Below are 21,155 nucleotides of genomic sequence, written 5' to 3' on the forward strand. Positions count from 1 at the left end.
GAATATAGGAAAAAATCTAGAACACAGACAGAAAAATTTATAACATACGGTGAAAAATTTAGAGCATAGGGAAAATTCAGGCATAGACAAAAAAAATTTAGAGTAATGGGTGAAAAAATTTAGATCATTGGAAAAAAAAAATTAGAACATAGGGTGAAAATTTTAGAACATAGGGTGAAAAAATTTAGATGATAAGAAAATAATTTAGAACAAATATAAAAGCATAGGCAGAAAAAATTAAAGTATTAGCAAAAAACTTTAGAACATTTACGGTAAATTTTAGCACAATGAAAAAAAAATGAACATATGCTAAAACCTATTAGCTTAATTGGTAGACCACTATGCAAATGCACAGAGGATGTAGGTTCGATTCCTACATAGGTTAAAAGTAAACCATAATAACTTAAAAGTAAAACATGAAAATAAATCAAATTAACATTAAGTTATAAGAACAAAAAATAGGCTTGTAATGACTAACGACTATAAAAAAAATTGTCACAACTATACTCTTATACAAACTCTCGTCTCCACATTATACAAATGAAACTACGTGGGATTTGAACCCACATCTTTTGTGCATTGGCACAATGCTCTACCTGATGAGCTAGTAGGCTAATGTGTATTTTTAGGAAAAATTAAGAAGGAAATATTATTGCAACTCAAAGTCCACCAAGTTTGAATACTTTGGGGGAATATGTTCATACAAACTAACTCTAAACTCTTGTTTGTGTCCCAGCTCGAAACAAAATGAGCAACGATATTGCCCACTCTCCTAATATGAGTAAAAGATTTAACATTAACATAATTAGAGGGCATTTTAATACCCTCATATATCAATAACACAGGTAATTTTGCACAAACATGCTTGTTGATGGCTTGAACAACCTCCAGCGTATCTGACATCCATACATTGCTGTAACCAAATCTTTGCACTAGCTGCAAGCGTCCAGTAGCAGCCTCTGCAGTAGCAGCAGGCCACGAACCCTTCACCCTTTTTTACCATAGCAAGCAGCAACTTCCCCCCATGACTTCGAACAACAACACCCAACCCCATATAGCCTGTTCTTGCAATTGAGAATAAGATATGTACTTTTTTTTTTAATTTACAACAAAATGTTGACTAAATGATCACATATATACAAGAAACAACATGATCAGACTTAATTTTCTCATCGAAATCAAAAGTTTACCCCTCCTGAGCGATTCTATTACAGCTGCATATTTTTGTGCCTTAGAGGCCTAGAAAGCCCAACTCTTTATGAAGTTCTCAATCTAAGCATATTTAGCAAACTCAATGGTGGTGTTGCAGCTCCTTTGTTTACTTCCTGTACTACAGATATGGCAACAGTTGTAGCTGCAACATTTGCCATTGCTAAGTCGCCTTTGAATCACGATCTAGTTTCTTTGACAACTTATTCTTCTGATTTGTTGCATCTGGCACTCCAGGTATATGATAGCCTTTGTGATCAATGCATAGTTGCAATGGCCTCTGTAGCCGCTATTTTACCCTTGATAATTTCATATTTTTACATGACATAATTAAGCTCTTTTTGTAGCAGGTCTTCAATTTCACTTTTATAGTCCTTCAATTTCACTCTTATAGTCCTTGAGAAGCACATGTAGGAATTCCATAAGGGAACCAATGTGAGGGCTTTTCTTAGAACATAGGCAAATGAAAAAAAAAAATTTAGAACATAGGAATAAAAAATTAGAACATAGGTAGAAGAAGAAAATTTAGAACATTGGAATAAAAAATTAGAACGTAAGCAGAAAAAAAAAAACTTGAACATAGGAATAAATTTTAGAACATAGTGTTTAGAACATATAGAAAAATTTAGAACATATTAAAAAAATTGGAACATAAGAATTTAGAACATATAAAAAAATTTAGAGCATATAAAAAAATTTAGAACATAGGAATTTAGAACATATAAAAAAAATTTAGAACATAATAAAAAATTTAGAACATATTAAAAATTTAGAACATAGGAATTTAAAACATAGGCAAAAATATTTAGAACATAGGAAAACTAATCTAGAACAGAACATAGGAAAAAAAATATTAGAAGATATGCAGAATAAATTTAGAACATAGGGAAAAAAATATTAGAACATAGGCAGAATAGTTTAGAACATAGGCCAAAAATATTTAAAACATAGAAAACAAAATTAGAACATAGAGAGAAAATTTTAGAACATATGTAGAAAAAATTTAGAACATAGCTAGAAGAATTTAGAACATAATATAGACAAAAAAATAATAATATATATTTAGAACATAGGAAAATAATTTAGAACATAAGATTTTATTATGGTTTAATTTCAGGTTGGATTACACTATTTAATTTCAAGTCTCTGCCCTTATTGGCATTCTAAACCTCCAATGGAAACATTTATATTCAATTCCATTCCATGTAGTAAAAGTAAAAGATTAAAATCAACATGAAACCCTTAGAACATAGGGAATAAATTTAGAACATATAGGTTTAGAACATAAGACAAAAACTTTAGAACATAGGAAAAAAAATAGAATATAGGGAAAAAATATTAGAATATAGATAAAATATTATCACGTAGGTTTAAAACTATACAGAGTAGGAAAAAGAGTTAGAACAGAGTAGGAAAAAGAGTTAGAACATTGGTAGAAAACCATATAGAGTAGAAAAAAAAGAGTTAGAACATTAGAACATATCTAGAAAAAAAAATCTACAGCATAGTTAGACAACTTAGACTAATTTAGAACATAGGGATAAAACATTAGAACATAGAGTTATTGTAAGTTATTGTACCATTTTTTTAATAGTTAGTTTGCTAAAACCTATTAGCTCAAATGGTAGAGCACTATGCAAATGCATAGGGATGTAGGTTCGATTCCTACATAGGTTATCTCTAAATGGAAACTATGTTACAATTAAACTCTTATACAAAACTTTCATTTTCACATTATACAAATGAACCTACGTGGGATTCGAACCCACATCTTTTGTGCATTTGCATAATGCTCTACCCATTGAGTTAGAAGGTTAATTGCGCTATACATATTGTCATTAGTTGTCCTATACTGCATATTTGGGTAGGCAAATATTATCCCATGTAAAGACTAGTGCTAAACAGGCAAGCATTGACAAAAACATAACTTATTAACAATAAAGGTAGCACTAGTATCAGAAATTATACTCATGATATTCATATCATGTGGGCACTGTAGGCACACAAGTCATAAAACTAGACATAAATTCCTTTAAGCAGTACCATGTTCTAGAATGGTTGCAATTGTAAGGATATGTCTAGCCTAATTCTTGAGCCATTTTATTGGTATTGATGTTAAGAGCATTATGTTTCTTCGTGTACTATCTCAAGTCCCAGAGGTGAAGAGATCAAAATGTTGATAAACCTTTTTTTTTTTTTTAATATCTTCACTTACAAACAACTTGACATTAGGAGGAGCTTTCTCCAACCAAACATAAAAAGCAAAAAGAACTAGACTATTTTTTGCAAGTAGATGGGCTGCTTTGTTTCCATTTCTTTTTATATGGACAAAAGTGATCGAAACACAAAGAGATGAACAGTCCCTTCTTCCACTTCTCAAAGCATCTCAATACTCAGACAATCAAGCTCCACAATGAAACTTCGAAATCCTGCTTCCATAGTTGTTTGTAGCCCACAACGGAGCGCTATAGCTTCACCAATTTTGGCAGAAAAATTTCCCTCACGAGTGTCACACATTGCCATCAGAATGTCCCCACTACTATCTCTCAAAATAGCTCCAATACCCACCTTGCCATCCCCTTTTAGGTTGAGTTTTAGAGTATGTACCTAGTGGAGGAGGGAGCCATTTGTCCCTACAGGTCTGAATGCGCTTACCACCCACCTTAAAAGCTTATAAACTTGCTCTTGAAGATAATTGTAAATATGTAATATGATTAAATTATATTGATCTAGCTAAAATGTAGTGTATGGCCTTTAAAAATATCAAAGCCTTGTAAGTTAGGTAGTACCGTAGTAATGATAGTTTTTTTTTCACTTATTCCATGACCAAATCAAAGTATGTACTACCTACTTCCTAGAATCTTAAGATTACAAAATGTGAGAAGCCTTGACGTTATAATTGATACTACTTATCAAGAAATGTCAAATACATCATACGAGAGTAAAATTCAAGCAATAATAAAAGCTAAATCGAAATACCAATTGAGGTTCATCAGACACTTGGTGTACACATCAACAAAACATGAAGTGAAACATAAATTAAAGACAATAATTTGTTTTGAGTATAGTAATAGTATAAAGAGAATAGGACATACCTTGCTACACATTAGGCAGTCCAAAAAATATAAGCAAGCCAAAGTCCAATAATCACTGAAGGATTACAAGCACTGATAATGTTAATTGAAAGTTAAGGATCTCACATAACCAGACACAACAGATTTTTCAAATTCAAAAGTATTGTCAAATTTCTGTTAAGAATATGTAATTTCAGCCAAAAATCAGTAAGCGAAGATTGAGGAACCAAAACTCCCTTTTAACAGTATGATAGCATCAGTATTCAGTGCTAATAAATGGACAGCCCCAGATAATCATGCTACATGACTGGAGTTTCAATTTTGTGAAGAGAAACATATTGTAGTATTTTGAACCAAAAGATTTACCAATGTAACTTACTATATAGAGTAGCATGCATCTAAGAATTACATAGAGAAGGTGTTTGGAAGTAGCTAAAATCTTTGACTGGTGAATTACATAAACAACTGGTGAAGGCACACATTATTATTCAAATGAAAATGATAAATCACAAAATTCAAACAAAAATAGTAAAAATAGAACATAAATTGCAGCAAAAAATTGAGAAATTAACGTATCAAAATCGCACCATACAAATCGCAAAAAGCTAGAAAAAATTGAGAATAAATGGCGGCAAAATAGCATCAAAATCGCAAAAGAAAATCGAACAAAAATATCAAAATTAGAATAGAAAAATCGAACAATCGAACAAATAAATGATCGAACAAATAAATATAAATCGAATAGAAAATCGCCAAAAACAAGAATCAAATAGAAAAATACCTAAAATCGCCAAAAATCGCAAAAATATTGACGAAAACATGAATTAATGAAGAATTCGCACAAAATTCGTGAGTTCCAAGCAAATTTGAATGAAGAATTTGATGAATCTTGCTTAAAAAGCTTTGAATGAATCCAAAGATAGTTGCGAAATTGGGGAGAGAACTTTAGAGAAAGAAAATGCTGCACTAGTTTTTAGAGAGAGAAAGAGCTGACAATTTTTTCTAAAATTTCTATTATACAATAAAAAGTTTATTAATTAACAATAGTGCCATTATTTTGATCCGCGTAAATGTAGAGCGTAAGATCTTAATTAATCCAATGTCTGAAAATGGTTCTTATATATAATGGGTTCTTATATAGAGGAGGGTTCTTATATGAGCCTTCCTTTGTGTGTGTGTATATATATATATATATATATATATATATATATATATATATATATATATATATATATATATATATAGGTAAGATGTAACTAGCGTAGTTAGAGTACTAAAAAATATTTGGGACTGACTAGCTTTGATATTATTTATAACATTTGGATTTAAATTGAAAATGATCTCATCATAGCAACAGTACCAATACTTACAAAAATAAGAACGACAATCCTTCTTCTTCTTCTTCTTCTTCTTCTTCTTCTTCTTCTTCTTCTTCTTCTTCTTCTTCTTCTTCTTCTTCTTCTTCTTCTTCTTCCAATGCTTTTAGTCACGCCGATCTCAATGAGGTTTTGGCTCTAGACTCTACAAAGTCATGGCCTAAGAGGAGGACAAACACACCTTTGGGCATGACATATTATGTAGCTTTTGAGTTTCTCCATTGTCGAGGTTTAATCACACCAATTGGGCCAGCCAAGGATCCGGAAGCAGAGGAGAGGTTTACGAAGTGGAACTCTAATTCCTACTGCAAGTATCATCGAAGCAATAGTTACACTACTAACAAATGCTACAGACTCAAGGAACTCATCCAAGAGCTGGTGGATGTAAATAAGCTTCATGTCCCTCTTGGCGGCAAGAAGTAGGGATGTCAACGGGGTGGGGCGGGGCAGATCTTGGCTTTTCCATCCCCATCCTCGCCTAACATTCTCATCCCCATCCCGACGGGTACCATTTCAAAACCATTTCCGTCCTACCCCCAATTTGGATATCCACCCCACCTAAGACCCGCCTTAACCCCCACCTCCCAAATACAACAATACTACATAATAAGAAGTATAAATTACAATAAATAAAAAAAATCATTATATTACACTTTTTTATTTTTTTTTAAAATACTACTTAGTATACATTTTTTTAGTATAATTTTTCTATAAATACTACTTAGGCCCTGTTCACTTCACCTTAAAAAAAATAATATTCAGTAAAAATATTTTTACTTAAGTAAAAATAAGTTCAGTTCAGTAAAATTAATTTCAATTCATTAAAAATAATTTCAGTTCAATAAAAATCAGTATCTTCAAAGAAAGAATATAATTGAAATTCAGTAAAAATAATTTCAGTTCAGTAAAATTAATTTCTTGTCATTAAAAATAATTTCAGTTCAGCAAAAATAATTTCAGTTCGAAAAAAATAATTTCAGTCCAGCAAAAATAAGGTGAAGTGAACGGGGCCTTAGTATACATTTTTTTTAATATATACATGTGGGTATGGGGCGGGGATGGGACGGGTACGAAGTGGGGCGAATGGGATAGGTACAAGATAAAATCTACCCCGCCCCATCACCCATGTGGGGTATAATTTTTATCCCTATCCCCGCCCCACCACCATGGGGCGGATATCCTACTTGACCCACCACACTGACATCCCTAGCAAGAAGTCAACTACTAAATATCTACATAGACAGATCACGAGGTGGGCTCTCACTTCAAGATTTCATGCTTTCCTTCATTTGTTTTGTTATCCCCTTTTCCCATTAAGTATAGCTTTAGGTGTCCTTTTTAATCTTTTCTTATTATGTGTATAAATTGTGTGTATTATTTTCTTCCACTCATTAAAATGAAAATTTAATTATTTGCATATGATCATCTCATCCTTGCATTCTCATTTAAAAAAAAAATTAAAAAAAAAATTCAATAATGTCGAACTAAGCGCAAGGTATATCAATGATTTGAGACAACCTTTGTAGCCTACATTATTTTTTCCTTGACCCTCAAACAAGTATCATCTTTGTTTTCAGCCACTTTGAGCCTCGTCTAACTATCGACCTTTCATTTTTTTCAACTCATATCTACCTAACCTAGGATGAGAAGGTGTGTAATCTATTAACTATTACTAAAACAAATGTTGCTGACGTCATCACTGTCCACATGTCACTCTCATAATAAAATTTTTCCCGCCTAAATGCAAGGATGATGTCATCTTTCTTCTTCTTCTTTTTTTTTATTTTAATTTTTATTTTATTTTTTGGTAGAGCTATCATATTTAATAATTTTGAAATTTGAATATTAGAAGCTTCTACGTTACAACTACAACCTATCAATTTATCCTTAAAAAATGAAATAATTTTAAGTAGCACACTAATAATTAGACTCCTACATTGAAATATGTATTACGCGACGTTGACCATGTATTATATCATAATTTTTGTTTCGGGGTTTTCTGATGTCCTGCGGGAGAGTTACAATTCCGAGACTGGAACCGGACGCCTGTACCTGCAAAACAATGGAGACTCCTGGTGGTGGGAGCTCCGCCTCCAACGGTCAAGTTAGTACTTGATTAAGGAGTAATTAATGCGAAAATTAAAGTGAGTGGGTCTCTCTAGGTGAGAGTGTTTAGTGTGAGTTTTTTAGCGTAATCAGCCTGTAACTCTGGTGTAATCAATGTGTTTTTTCCGTAATCCCCCTTAATGAGGATTAAGGGAGGTATTATAACCTTGGGAAACGTGCCAATCCTAGGTTTAGGTTAACCTAGGGCTGATTGGGCTTCCCTCGGAAGTTGGGCCTGGGTGGCCGGTTTCTCCATTAGGCATGGAATATGCCACGTGTCATGACATAACAGGTCCATGGTGGACGAATAAGCGCGTGCCACGTGGCAAGCCCTGACAGTTCCAACTGGGGGACACTTGGCAGGACCTGATTGGCCCACGTGGCGCATTCCGATTTGTGGGAGCAAAAATCCCCTAATCATTTGCCCCTCACAGGTGGCACGTGACTGGTCACGTGTTACCTGTGACAGGTGTCGCACTGTAACAGGCGACGGCCTGCTACAAGTGTCAGTCGGCGAAAGGCCGAGAGATTTTCCCGCCCAAATTTTGAATTCTGAAAGTGACCCTTCGCCTTCTCACTTCGCCTATATAAGGGAGAGTTGTCTTGAGTCATTTTCACACTTGAGAACTTTGTGAGAGAACATCCGGACCCCTGAACTTGCTCTGACATTTTGGACCCTTTCTGCCTACCGCCTGTTCTGACAAGCCGACTGCAAAGGATTTTCAGAACTTCATCAACCGTCACTCGTTCAGGTAACTGTCGGTTCTCTTACTCTTAATTTTCTTTTTATTTTTTTGAAATGGCACCACGGAAGCACACGACACGACCTAGGTTAGTGATCATCCGGTCACCGGGGACGGCTGAATCTAGGACAAGGAGTGCCGCCTGCCCTTTTCCGGACCCATCTTTGCCCTTTATACAAAGTCCGACTGTATCTGTGTCTATGCAGAGCAGGATGGCCAGAACAAAAAAGACTGCCAGGATCTCAAATTCAGACGGCTCCTCCCACAGGGTGCCGATTAGTGAAACATCTGACCAGGCGCCAGATGTGGAAGTGAAACAAGGCGGCCTGAAAGCCGGCAATTCTGAGGGAGGAGTCATAGTGACCCCTTCCCATTTAACAGTTAACAATTCTGCTCCTTTTCAAAGAGAGGAGGCGGGCCCCTCCGGGAGAGGGGAGGAGTCGTCCTCTTCGGACTCGTCAGAGGACGATTCTGAGTCAAGCTCTTCTGGCCATGCTTCTTTGGACACAGAAGAGAAAAACAGCCGCCTACAAGAGGCGAGGCTTTCTCACGCAGTTGAGAAGGGGGACAATTGGGCGGAGCCATCCGCCTCTTACCGAGAGCAAAATACCCCTACTACTGCACGGTAGCTCGGGGCCGGATCACATCCATGCAAGAGAAAGTGGAGAGCTTTATTGCAAACCACACCATGGGCCCTGACTTTTTAGTGTTCGTGCCGGATCCAGAAGACACAGTCGTCTGGCCGGCTGGTACCAGTTATGATAGCGCCTGCTTTGGCTGCTACGAGGCGGCCATTAAGGCTGGGCTGCGCTTCCCATTACATCCGGCTGTTCAGCGGATCTTGGATGGGTATGAGTTGGGGTTATGGCAGTTAGCCTCAAACTCCTGGGTCAACGTACTCGGCTATGTGGCCGGGTGCGAACTGCACGGGGTGGAGCCGAGCTTCGAGGCTTTCGCCCATATGAACTATCTCAGCCGGACCCCTAAGGCAGGCGGTACCGGCTGGTATCAATTGACAAGCCACAGGGGCTACCTCATGACGAGAGGTAAAGCAAACAAGTGGAAGGACTGGCGGAGCACCTTCCTCATCATTGAGAGTTCAGACACTGAGCTGAACAAGCGCTTCAATAGGTGGAACAGGAACCCGCCCCTTCTTGCAGGCGGCCGTAGCATGCCGCCTGTTCCCCCAAGGCTAAGAAAGAGATCCTTGATAAAGGACTCTTTAAAGTAGAGTCGAGGGTCGACTCTACTTCAGGGGTACGAGAGCAAGTACCCCTGCACTGCGTCCCGAGCTTCAAATGGCTCTACGACGAGTACTTTTTGGCCGCCTGTGGCCTCAGCAGTCGGTGCTCAAGAGGTAGTCGGCCTGTCGAATACTCTGTTGTTCCATACATTTCTTGTTATGACTTTTATTTAACTTTGCTGTTTGTTTTTTGCAGCTGACGCCATGAGCAAAATCACCGCCTCCAAGACTGCGGCGACCATGTTGCGGGCCTCCATCATGCAACAAGCTTCAACCGACTCCCCCAAGAAGGGGGCACCCTTGGTGAGCTCCAACCTTTCACCCTCTTTTTGGAGTTGTGTTTATGCATATACTGACTTTTTTTTTTCTTCTTTTTTAGACGGGTGCTCCAAGAGCTTCATCTTCCCAACAGCCGGACCCCAAGGCCCGGAGGACGACTGTTGCAAGCTCTCCTGGTTCTGCCAGGAAACATGTGGCGGCTGAGAAACAGCCGGCCACTTCTTCTAAAACTCCAACTGGGCCGCCTAGAAGTATGAAGTTGTCCTTGTAAATTTTAGACTTTCTCCCTTTTTTACTAGGTCTAATCCGTTTGTTTATGCTTGATGCAGCCGGCCCTCAGGAGCCTGACTTGGTAGAGGTGGCCAAGTCTATGATCAGAGCCGTTCCTCCAGCTGAAAGGGAGGCGGTCAGGGGTGTCGGCACCCTTGACCTAGACGGGATTGCAGGGGTCCTTGCTGAGGTATACTTAGCATATTTTTGAGTATTTGAATTCCAGGACGCCTGTTTTCTTTTTTTTTGGAAACTGACGCCTGTTCCCTTTGTACTTAGACCCTGCTCCGAGTGAACGGCCTTCGCAAGCCGCTTGACCGGAAGAACAAAGAGGTAAAGGCTGCAAAAGCTATGGCCGCCTCTGACTGTGATAAGGCAATGTTTCAAATTGCCCAAAATGAAGTTCTGACCATTGATATTCTTTATTATCAGGCGCAGGCTACCGCCGCTGTCCGGGCTCAGTTAGAGGCGACCTAGAAGAGGAATGGCGAGCTGGAGGCGACCATCACCAATCTCAAGGCCGAGCTGAAACCTCTTCGCCTAAAAGATGTACTCATACGAAGCCTTGGAGAAATCCTTGGCCAACGTAAAGGTACGCCTGGTGACCCAGGAGAAGAGTCTTACTCAGGAGCTCTCGGAAAAGGCCGAGCAAGAGAAGAAAGAGCTGGTCCGGGAGATGATGGAAGACTCCGCTCAAATCCAGCGCAATGACTTGGGGCCGCCTCTTCCCCAATGCCGACTTTGCCTCATGGGAAAAAACGTACCGCCAGTGTTCTGATACATATAATCAAGAGATCCTGGCGGCTGCTGAGGAAGAGGCGTTGGAGGAAGCGTTGGAGGAGGAGGAGCCGGTAGTGGCGCTTGTGCCGCTTGGGGGTAATGCATCAAAAAAGGATGCAGCTGAAGCCGAGTCCAGCAAGAAGAGTGCTGACCAGGCGGCAGCTGCTAATATTGAAGATCTGCCCCCTTCTTAAGCTTTATGTATTCTTTCCACGGCCTGCGTGCCGTTTGTTTTGTATTTACCCGGCCAGGGGGCCGGGGCTTTGAATATTTTGCCGGTCTTTAATGACCGGCTTCTTTTTAATGAATTTTTGTTTTGCTTCAAATTTGTCTAAGTATTGAATATTCTAATATCCAATTGTTCACTAGACCGACTGTTTTACATGGCCGATAGTTGCAGACAGGTACGGATAGTTAGTCACGCCGCCTATGCCCCTGGACGACTGGTTGTCTGTTTCCAGGATAGACGATCAGTCGGCCATTTATCCAATCGGTATTACGAACTATTTTAAAGACTGGATCCTTTTTAGGCAGGCGGTCCTGTCATTTGTAAATTTAACCAAGTAGGAAAGTTGTCTGACCAAGTAAACATGATTGTTACCTAGTTGCCAAGGAACTGAGTAGTAGAGATATCAAGCGGCGGGTACCGGTTGTTTCCCTTTATTTGCCAATGTTTGTTGGCTTTTAACTCATAATTTGTTAACCTAGCAGGAGTAGTGGTTGAGAGCCCCTGTTTGCTAAAAACAGGCGGACGACTCATACCTTTTAGGCTCCATACTAAGTTTGAGAGAGTGACTATGAGTTAACTTTGGAGTTACTCAGTCGCCGTCACTCCTGCTTGAGTAGTTACACAGCGTACCGCGCCGGTTCTACTCAAGAGGTTACCTAGTAGGAATAGGGGTTTGAGTGCCCCTGTTTGCTGTAAAACAGGCGGTCTACTCAAACCGTTTAAGTTCCATACCAAGTTTGTGGGAGTGACTATGAGTTAACATTGGTGTTACTCAGTCGCCGTCACTCTTGTTGAGAAGTAGAGGTACCAGGCGGCGGAGGCCAGCTAGACCCCTTGATTCGCCAATGTTTGTTGGCTATTAACTCAAGAGGTACCCCCTGCATTTATCCCAAGTAATACAGGCGGTCATCTGACTCAGATTTCAACTGCTACCACTGGTTTGGTTAGTGATAGAGTTATCTTTGTCTCAAAAACGACTACGTGGTTGCCCTTGGGGGCAGTCGTATAGGTGCCGTGTAATTAGTTTATAGAGCAATGTTCCACCCAAAAGGGAGCTGCTCTCTGCGAAGAATTTCATCCGGAGGGATGCCGCCGGACGCCTGCTATGATGTTGGGACAGGTCGTATTAGTTTTGAAGATTTGATCAGTTGGCTTGGCGCCTGGTCTGATCATTCGGCCTGTGGCCTTGGTAAGTTCTTGGTGAACGTAGGTGCTAAGTAAAAGGAGGGTAGCCGCCTGTTAGGCACAGGGTCGGCCAGGCCCTAATCTTTTTAGCTAAGTATTAGGGGGGTGGCTATGTGTTTGGAACCAGTCGGCCATCTTCTTATGGAGAGTAGCCGACTATATGTCCAGACGACATGCCCCTATTGTGAGTAAAATACTCAATGGAGAGTAGCCGACTGTAAAGGTACAGACGGCATGCCCCTCTGAAGATAGAGTGAAATACTCAATGGAGAGTAGCCGACTGTAAAGGTACAGACGGCATGCCCCTCTGAAGATAGAGTAAAATACTCAATGGAGAGTAGCCGACTGTAAAGGTACAGACGGCATGCCCCTCTTAAGTAAGAATAAAAATTAAACATGGAGAGTAGCCGACTATTTGTTAGTAGGCGTGCCCCTCTTAGTACAAAATTGAATAGTAAGTATGCAAACTTTTATTAAGTAGCTCTTGACTATTTACATCATTCAAAAGAAATATTTCTTAAGATTGTCTACATTCCAAGTTCGAGGCAACGGTCGACCGTCTGGTGTTTCCAGACGGTAGGTACCATCCCTGACCTCTTCACAGATTCGGTAGGGTCCTTCCCAGTTGGGAGTTAGTTTGCCAGACTCATTAGCCCTACCAACTGCTTCCATTTTTCTAAGTACAAAGTCCCCCACTTTGAGTGGACGCCTGTGTACTTTTTGTTGTATGATCTAGTCATTCTCAGGCGGTAAATTTCATGGCGCAAGACAGCATTGCCCCTCCTTTCAGGAAGTGAGTCTAATGCCAGGCGCATGGCTTCCCAGTTTGCCTCTTCGTCATATAGCATTACTCGAAGAGTCGGCTCGTAGTGATCTATTGGAAGAAAAACTTCCGCACCGTAAGTTAGGAGGAATGGAGTTTCTCCAGTCGCCCCTTTTTCAGTCGTCCTAATGGCCCAGAGAACATGTGGTAGTTCATCCGCCCATAGGCCGCCTGCTCGTTCAATCTTTTTCTTGAGACCATCTGAGATGATTTTATTAAAAGCTTCTACCTGGCCGTTTGCTTGTGGACGGCCGACAGATGCAAAGTAGTTTGCAATTCCTTGGCCACCCAACCAGCTTTTGAGAACAGGCGTCTCAAATTGGGGACCATTATAAAAAACCATAGACATGGGAACCCCGAACCGAGTGATGACATTTTTCCAAATGAATGAAATTACATCTTTCGTCTTGATTCTCTTTACAGCCTCCGCCTCTACCCATTTAGTGAAGTAGTCGACGACAACAAGTATGTACCTCCTTCCGCCTGTAGCAGGCGTATATGGACCCAGAATATCCATGCCCCACTTAGCAAACGGTAGTGGGCTATGAATAGTAGTGAGGTCAGTAGCCGGACGGTGAATTAGCTTGCCAAACCTTTGGCACTTGTCACATTTTTTCACCATCTCCATTGCATCTGCTTCTAAAGTAGGCCAAAAGTAGCCCTGCCGCCTTGCCCGCTGAGCAAGCGTCCTACCGCCTATATGAGAAGCACAATAACCAGAGTGAAGATCGTCTAGTATCTCTCGTCCCTTTTCTGGAGTAACACACTTTAAGAAAGGTTGAAGGTACCCCCTTTTGTGAAGTTCTCCCTTTATTATTTCAAAACAGGTTGCTCGTTTTTTCAGTGCTGCCGCCTGTTGATGATCATCCGGCAGGGTACCATTTGTCAGATATGCCCTGATTGGATCCATCCAGGTTGAGCTTCTGTCTAGGATTCCAATAGGGTCTTCCTCGATGCTTCTCTTCTCCATTACTTCCCAAAAAACAGTTCGAGGAGTATCAGAGGAGGCGGATGATGCTAATTTTGACAGTGCATCCGCCTGGTTGTTTTCTGATCAAGGGAGCCGACTGCTTGTCGTACCGCCTGTAAATACTTGATCATGGCCGGATGGGTTGCTTCGTATTCGCCATTGTACTGACTCACTATCAATTGTGAATCGGAACAGGCGTCTATTTTTCTTGCCCCTGCCGCCTTGCACATGCGGATCCCGGCTAATAAAGCTTCATATTCTGCCTCATTGTTTGAGGCCTGAAAACTGAAGCGTAGAGCATACTCGTACCTGTCGCCCTCTGGCGACTGACATATGACGCCTGCTCCACAACCATTTGAAGTAGAGCTTCCGTCCACATATACCTTCCAGACTTGGTCTGGAACTTGAGAGTCAGGACGACGAGTCATCTCAACAATAAAGTCAGCAAAGGCTTGCCCCTTCACTGATTTTCTAGGCTCGAAAGTAACTTCGAGGCTTTGTATTTCTATGGCCCATTTGATCATTCGGCCTGACGACTCCATAATGGTCAGTGGCCGCTTGATAGGTTGGTCTGTATACACGACGACTGCATGTGCCAAAAAGTAGGGCTTCAATTTTTTAATAGCCATGAAGAGTGCAAGACCAAATTTCTCCACTAGGGGATACCTCAACTCGGCATTTTTTCAGTACATGACTGACAAAGTAGACCGGGAGCTGACAGCCGTCTCTTTCAGCAAGGAGAACAGCGCTTAACGCATGATCAGAGACGGCCAGGTACATGTAAAGTACTTCTTTGGGCAAAGGGCTGACCAGCCTCAACAAGGAATGCAAGTGAACTTTCAATTTCTGGAAGGCGGCCTCAGCATCCGACCCCCATTCAAACCTTGCCTTCTTCTTACTTGCCTGGAAAAAGTATAGGCATTTGTCGCCTGATCGGCTTAGAAATCTTCCCAAGGCCGCCAGACAACCTGTTAACTTCTGAACCTCTCGGATGGTACGAGGCGACTGCATGTCAATGACCGCCTGCACCTTCTCAGGGTTCGCCTCTATTCCTCTCTGATTGATAAGGAATCCGAGAAATTTCCCAGACTCAACCCCAAAGACACATTTCTTGGAATTGAGCATGACATGGTGCCGCCTGAGTGTGGCGAAAGTTTCTCGGAGGTCCGACAGATGATCTTTCTGAAGTTTAGTCTTGACAATCATATCATCAATGTATGCCTCGACGTTTCTCCCAATCTGATCAAAGAACACAGTGTTTATCATTCGCTGGAAGGTAGCTGGGGCATTCTTAAGACCAAACGGCATGACCGTGTAACAGTATAACCCCTGATCAGTGACGAAGGCAGTCTTCTCCTGATCTTTCTTCCATAAAGGAATTTGATGGAAACCAGAGTAGGCGTCCATAAAGCTCATCAAAGCATGGCCGGCTGTTGAGTCGACCAGGTTATCAATTTTGGGCAGAGGGTAACTGTCTTTGGGGCACGCCTTGTTTAAGTCTGTGTAGTCTACACACATTCGCCAGGTGCCATTCGGCTTTTTAAGAAGCACCACATTTGCCACCGAGTCTGGGAAGTAACATTGCCGAATGAACCCTGCATCAAGTAATTTTTTAACTTCGGCGGCTGCCGCCTGACTTCTTTCTTTGCCATGGTTCCGCTTCTTCTGCCGTACCGGCTTCTTTTTCGGATCCACGGCCAGTTTATGTACCGCCAGATCAGGACTAATGCCTGGCATTTCATGGACTTCGAATGCAAAGATGTCCTTGTATTCTTTCAATAGTTTGTGAAAGTCATCACCAAGGTCTCTCAGAGCAGTCGTCCCAACTTTGACTGTTCGATCAGGACGTGAGTCGTCTAAGATCAGGTCCGTATGCTCACCAGCCGGCTGAGGGCGGAACTCATCCGACCGCTCCTCTGCCAATGATTGCTATTTTCTTTCTTTTCTTACGGCCCCTGTCTAGGATGCCTTTCTCTTCTTGCCGCCTGCTTCTTGAACAGGCGCACTCTCCTTGACATTGTCAAGGTTTGTTTTTTCTCCACTTGACCCAGTGGGCTTGACATCCGAGAGATAACACTCTCGGGCCATCCTCTGATCTCCCCTTAGGGAGCCGACTGTTCCATTATCCCTCTCAAACTTGAGCAACATAAGAGATGGGATTATAACAGCCTTGGAATTATTCAGGGTTGGTCGTCCCAGAATCATGTTATAGGCCGAGAGTTCTTCTACTACCAGGAACCGGACTACCATGTGTCGTCCTTCCCCTTTTTCGCCCAGGCGGATGGGTAAATCCACTCGTCCTAGTGGGTAGACGACTCCTCCTACAAACCCTACTAAAGGGTGGGAGGCCGGATGTATGCAATCAGTCTGATATTTTAGTTTTGACAGACATTTGCTACTGATGAGATCCGAGGAGCTTCCGGTATCTATGAGGATTCGGCCAACTCTCTGGTTGGCCACTTTACATTCAATAACGATAGGGTCATCATGCGGCCCTCTTACCCCTCCTAGATCTTCTTCAGTGATGACAATCTCAGGAAATGAATATTTGGACGGCCGTTCTTGGTGAACGGAATTTACATCTAACCGTCTGATGTTGTCTTTGTTGCCCCTAATAGTGGGGCCGCCTCCTGAGAAGCCGCCTGCAATGGTGTAGACGACTGCATCATCTGTATCGGAGCTGTCGGCTTGTTGTTTCTTTTTGGCCGACTGCTTTTTTGAGGAAGTGTTCCCCGTAGATTTCTTGACATAAGTGTAAAGATCACCTTGCTCAGCCAGGCGGTCCAGATACCGCATGAGACTGATACAGTCATTGGTGTGATGACCAACATCATCATGATAAGCACAAAATTTATCTTGGTTCTGGTTGTTTGCAGAACTCTTCATGGGGACCGACTTCTCAATTGAGATCCGTCCCTTGATTTCTTTTAGGATAAAATGGTTATCCTTGTTAAACGCATACTTTAGGGAGTATGGTTTGAATTCTTTTTTCTTTTTCTGGGCCGGCTGTTTAGAGGAAACAGTTGCCCAGACCTCTTTTCTCTTCTCGTCTTTGTTTGACGACTGCTTCTGTCGTCCTTCTCTTTTGTCGGACCTTTTCCCGTCTGACTGTTTTACCGTACTACAAAGATCAGTCGCCTGTATATAGGCTTCCGCTTCAATCAAGGCCTCTTGAAGAGTCGCCACCCTCTTTCGGACCAAATCAAATTTGAAGGTCGACCCGTCTTTGAGACCTCTGAAAAAGTCAGTATAGGCTACTTCATCCGGTAACCCTTGAATCTGTATTCTCATCAGGTTAAACCGCCTTATGTAAGAACGAAGCCCCTCCTTCTCGCCCTGCTGAATTGTTCCTAAATCAAGGGTCGTCTTCTTCGCAGGGATGTTCATGGCGAAGTTGGAGGTGAATAAGTAAGCAAGCGTCTTGAAGTTATTTACACAACCAGTCGGTAGGTTGCCGAACCATTGTTGTGCGATTCCTTTGAGAGTCGCTGGGAAACACTTGCACCAGGTGGGATCATCCAACCCTTGAAGGTACATCAGGTTGGTGAAGGCCATAAGATGGTCTTCTGGGTTAGTAGTGCCGTCATAGGCGCCTACTAATACATTTTTCACTTTGGCCGGCTGAGCGGCTACAGTAATTTCCTTGGAGAAGGCCGACGACTGTTCACCAAGTCTAAGCAACCGTAGTTGCCAGTCCATAGGTTGGACGTTTTTTGCTGCAGGTCCACCAAACGGAGGTGGCTGCAAAAAATACTGTTGTTGCGGCACAAATGGTAAGTTTGGTACCGCCTGGTCGCTATGAAAGCCGGACTGACGGGAGGTGCCGCCTGACTGACTCTCATGATACGACTGAGTATGCCTCATCGAGGCATTTCGCATACTGTCTTGAAAGTTTGAAGTAGAGGCCGACTCTGACAATCGGTCACTCTTCTTTTGCTCTAGCAGTAGCCGAGCGTCTGTGAATGTTTGCTTCGACCCGTCCGCCGGAATATGATGAACAGGTTTCCTATTTCCTGTAGGAAAACGGAATTTTGTGAAACCAAGGGCAGGTGGCTCCCGCTTCCTAGATTTAGGATGAGGAGTCGCCTCTCGCCCTTGAACTGGCTTCCTCTTCAGTGAAGTGGAGGGTTTCTTAGCCGACTACTCCTTGACTGGAGCATGCGGCTTCTTGTTTATCAACTCTTGAATCTCTCCCTTGAAGTCCCTCATGAAGGTCATGAGTTCGTTCCTTGTGATGGGAGCAGACCCATCAGTCGGCTGTTGCCGAACAGGCGGTGCGCCTGCTGGCTCACTTCCAGTTTGAAGATGTTCCCGTTCCCTCCTTTCGGTATGACGGGTACGTCGGGCCCTTAGGGTCCCGTCTGAAGCTGTGTGAGCTTCAACTTCAAATTCACTCTCAGTATCATGGTCCGACTGAACTTGAGGGTCGTCTAGGGGACGTCTCTCTTCAGGAGTCGGTACAGACTTGGATGCCATCTCAGAAGTACTCTCCCCACAGACGGCGCCAAATGTTTCGGGGTTTTCTGATGTCCTGCGGGAGAGTTACAATTCCGAGACTGGAACCGGACGCATGTACCTGCAAAACAACGGAGACTCCTGGTGGTGGGAGCTCCGCCTCCAACGGTCAAGTTAGTACTTGATTAAGGAGTAATTAATGCGGAAATTAAAGTGATTGGGCCTCTCTAGGTAATCTGCTTTGTTAGCGAGATCAGCCGGTTATTACTGTGTGTAATTAATGTGTTTTTTCCGTAATCCCCCTTAATGAGGATTAAGGGAGGTATTTATAACCTTGGGAAACGTGCCCATCCTAGGTTTAGGTTAACCTAGGGCTGATTGGGCTTCCCTCGGAAGTTGGGCCTGGGTGGCCGGTTTCTCCATTAGGCATGGAGTATGCCACATGTCATGACATAATAGGTCCAAGGTGGACGAATAAGCGCGTGCCACGTGGCAAACCCTGACAGTTCCAACTGGGGGACACTTGGCAGGACCTGATTGGCCCACGTGGCGCATTCCGATTGGTGGGAGCAAAATCCCCTAATCAATTGTTGCTTTGATTATGAATATGTGTGAGTAGTCTCCTAGCTAGGGTTTCGGGATGAAACCCGGCCTAGGTAATCTATGTAATTGAGGGTTGATTTTGATAACCGAATTGTGATTAAATTGATTATATGCGATTGCATGTTAATTCATTATAATAGGAGTAGCTAACCTAGAATCTTAAATTTGATTGCATGATATTCTTGATTTGAACAAGAGATTGTGAATTGAGTATTTCATTGTTGAATGTGGTTTGATTATGTATCGAGTAATGTTAAGTGCATGAGAAATCCAAGCTTAGTATTGCCCGTTGTCTTCCTACCACATGATATTGATCAGACATATAGTCTTTGCATATCCCGTTTGTCTCTGTGATCCCTTGCTGCTTAGTTACCAATGGTTAGGCGGATTCCCGTTCTCCCTAGTGTCTTAGTTTATTGATTATTTCATCTTATTAGTAGTATTTTAGAGCACCATTTTCCATTGATTTCGAACTAGCTTAGGTTTAAGATTGATTTGCAATTACTCTCGTTCCTCGTGGACCGAACCTTTATTTGCCATTGTACTTGGTTATAGGGTGTTCGTATAAGTATTGTTTGATTGAGAGTTAGATTGTAGCGACCGATTTAACCCTTGTCAATCACCTTCTTGTAATTTCTTTGTTTGCCGCTTTAGTTGTTGTTTACAAAATAATTCTAACATTCCTCTACCGGTTGATATCACAGGTGATGCTGAGAGTTGACGGGCTTCAAGTCCCCTTGCGCAAGAAGCAAGAGGAGGTAAGGGATGCCCAGAGACGGGCATCTGAGCTCATTGATGTTTCCCAATACAATGCCATTAGATATGACATGGAAACTAAACGACGAGAGTTGGAACAGGAGGAATTGATGAAGCAAACTATTGAGGCTGCTGAGGCGGAAAAGGCGAGGGCGGATGAGCTAGATCAGAAGGTCAAAAATCTCCAAGCCGATCTCAAGGCTTTGGAAGGAGCTGACAAGGAAAACGCCGACCTTCGCGCTGACAACAACCAGCTCAAAAATGAACTTGCTTCTAGTCAGGCGGCTCATAAAGAAGAGCTTGAAAAAGAACAACGCCGCCTGATGGCTGAGAACGAGACCGACAATGAGGAGCGCATGAAGCTCGCCTGGGAGCTCATACACCTGGACTATGACTACGAGTTCTTCGACCTTAGGTATAAGTATGCCTCAGAGGTATATGATGCCAAGGTCCTTGGCCTGGACCCGCCTGCTTCCTTCGATGAGTGGGCCGGTTTGGTTGAAGAAGAGCAGCAAGAGGGTGAGCAGCAGGCGCACACTCAAGAGCCGGCTCGGGAGCAGGTGCAGGAGCAGCAGCAGCAGGAGCAACAACATCAACAAGAGCATCAATGAATCTCTCTTTTTTTTTTTATATATATAACTTCGTTTACCGGCCTGCGTGCCGTGTGTATTAATGTACTTTTCCCCGGACAAGGGTCTGGTTCACATTTTTAATTTTAATCTATTTACCCGACTCAGTCGGTTTTGCTTTCTACATATACTTGCACCATTTGAGAGTTTTTTTTTACACAAGTATTACAAGTATGTCTGTTCTCATTCCGGCTGATACAATAGAACGCAAATAGAGTGGCTGTTTGTTTATTCCAACGGTAAACAAGCAACCTTCCTATTTTCTGCCGGATAAGGTTTCAAACTATTCATCTATCTCATACCAGCTAATACAACAAAAACTCAAAATAGAGAAGCCGTTCTATTTTCTGCCGGATGGGATAATAAACTTAGATGTCTTAATATACCGGCTGATATAAATGAATGCCCCCTGAAATGGCTGAATG

At 42.0% G+C, this 21,155-nt stretch overlaps 1 protein-coding gene across 1 annotated transcript; it reads left to right on the forward strand.

Annotated features, from left to right (window-relative positions):
- Positions 1 to 1,338: 1,338 nt before the first annotated feature.
- LOC110696731 (involucrin-like) lies at positions 1,339 to 20,712 on the forward strand. Its single transcript, XM_021874084.1, has 2 exons — positions 1,339 to 1,446; positions 20,050 to 20,712. Exons 1-2 carry the CDS (start codon positions 1,339 to 1,341, stop codon positions 20,710 to 20,712), a joined length of 771 nt encoding a protein of 256 aa, XP_021729776.1.
- The last annotated feature ends 443 nt before the right edge of the window (positions 20,713 to 21,155 follow it).

Source organism: Chenopodium quinoa, unplaced genomic scaffold, assembly GCF_001683475.1.
Source record: "Chenopodium quinoa cultivar QQ74 unplaced genomic scaffold, ASM168347v1, whole genome shotgun sequence".
NCBI classification, from domain to species: Eukaryota; Viridiplantae; Streptophyta; class Magnoliopsida; order Caryophyllales; family Amaranthaceae; genus Chenopodium; species Chenopodium quinoa.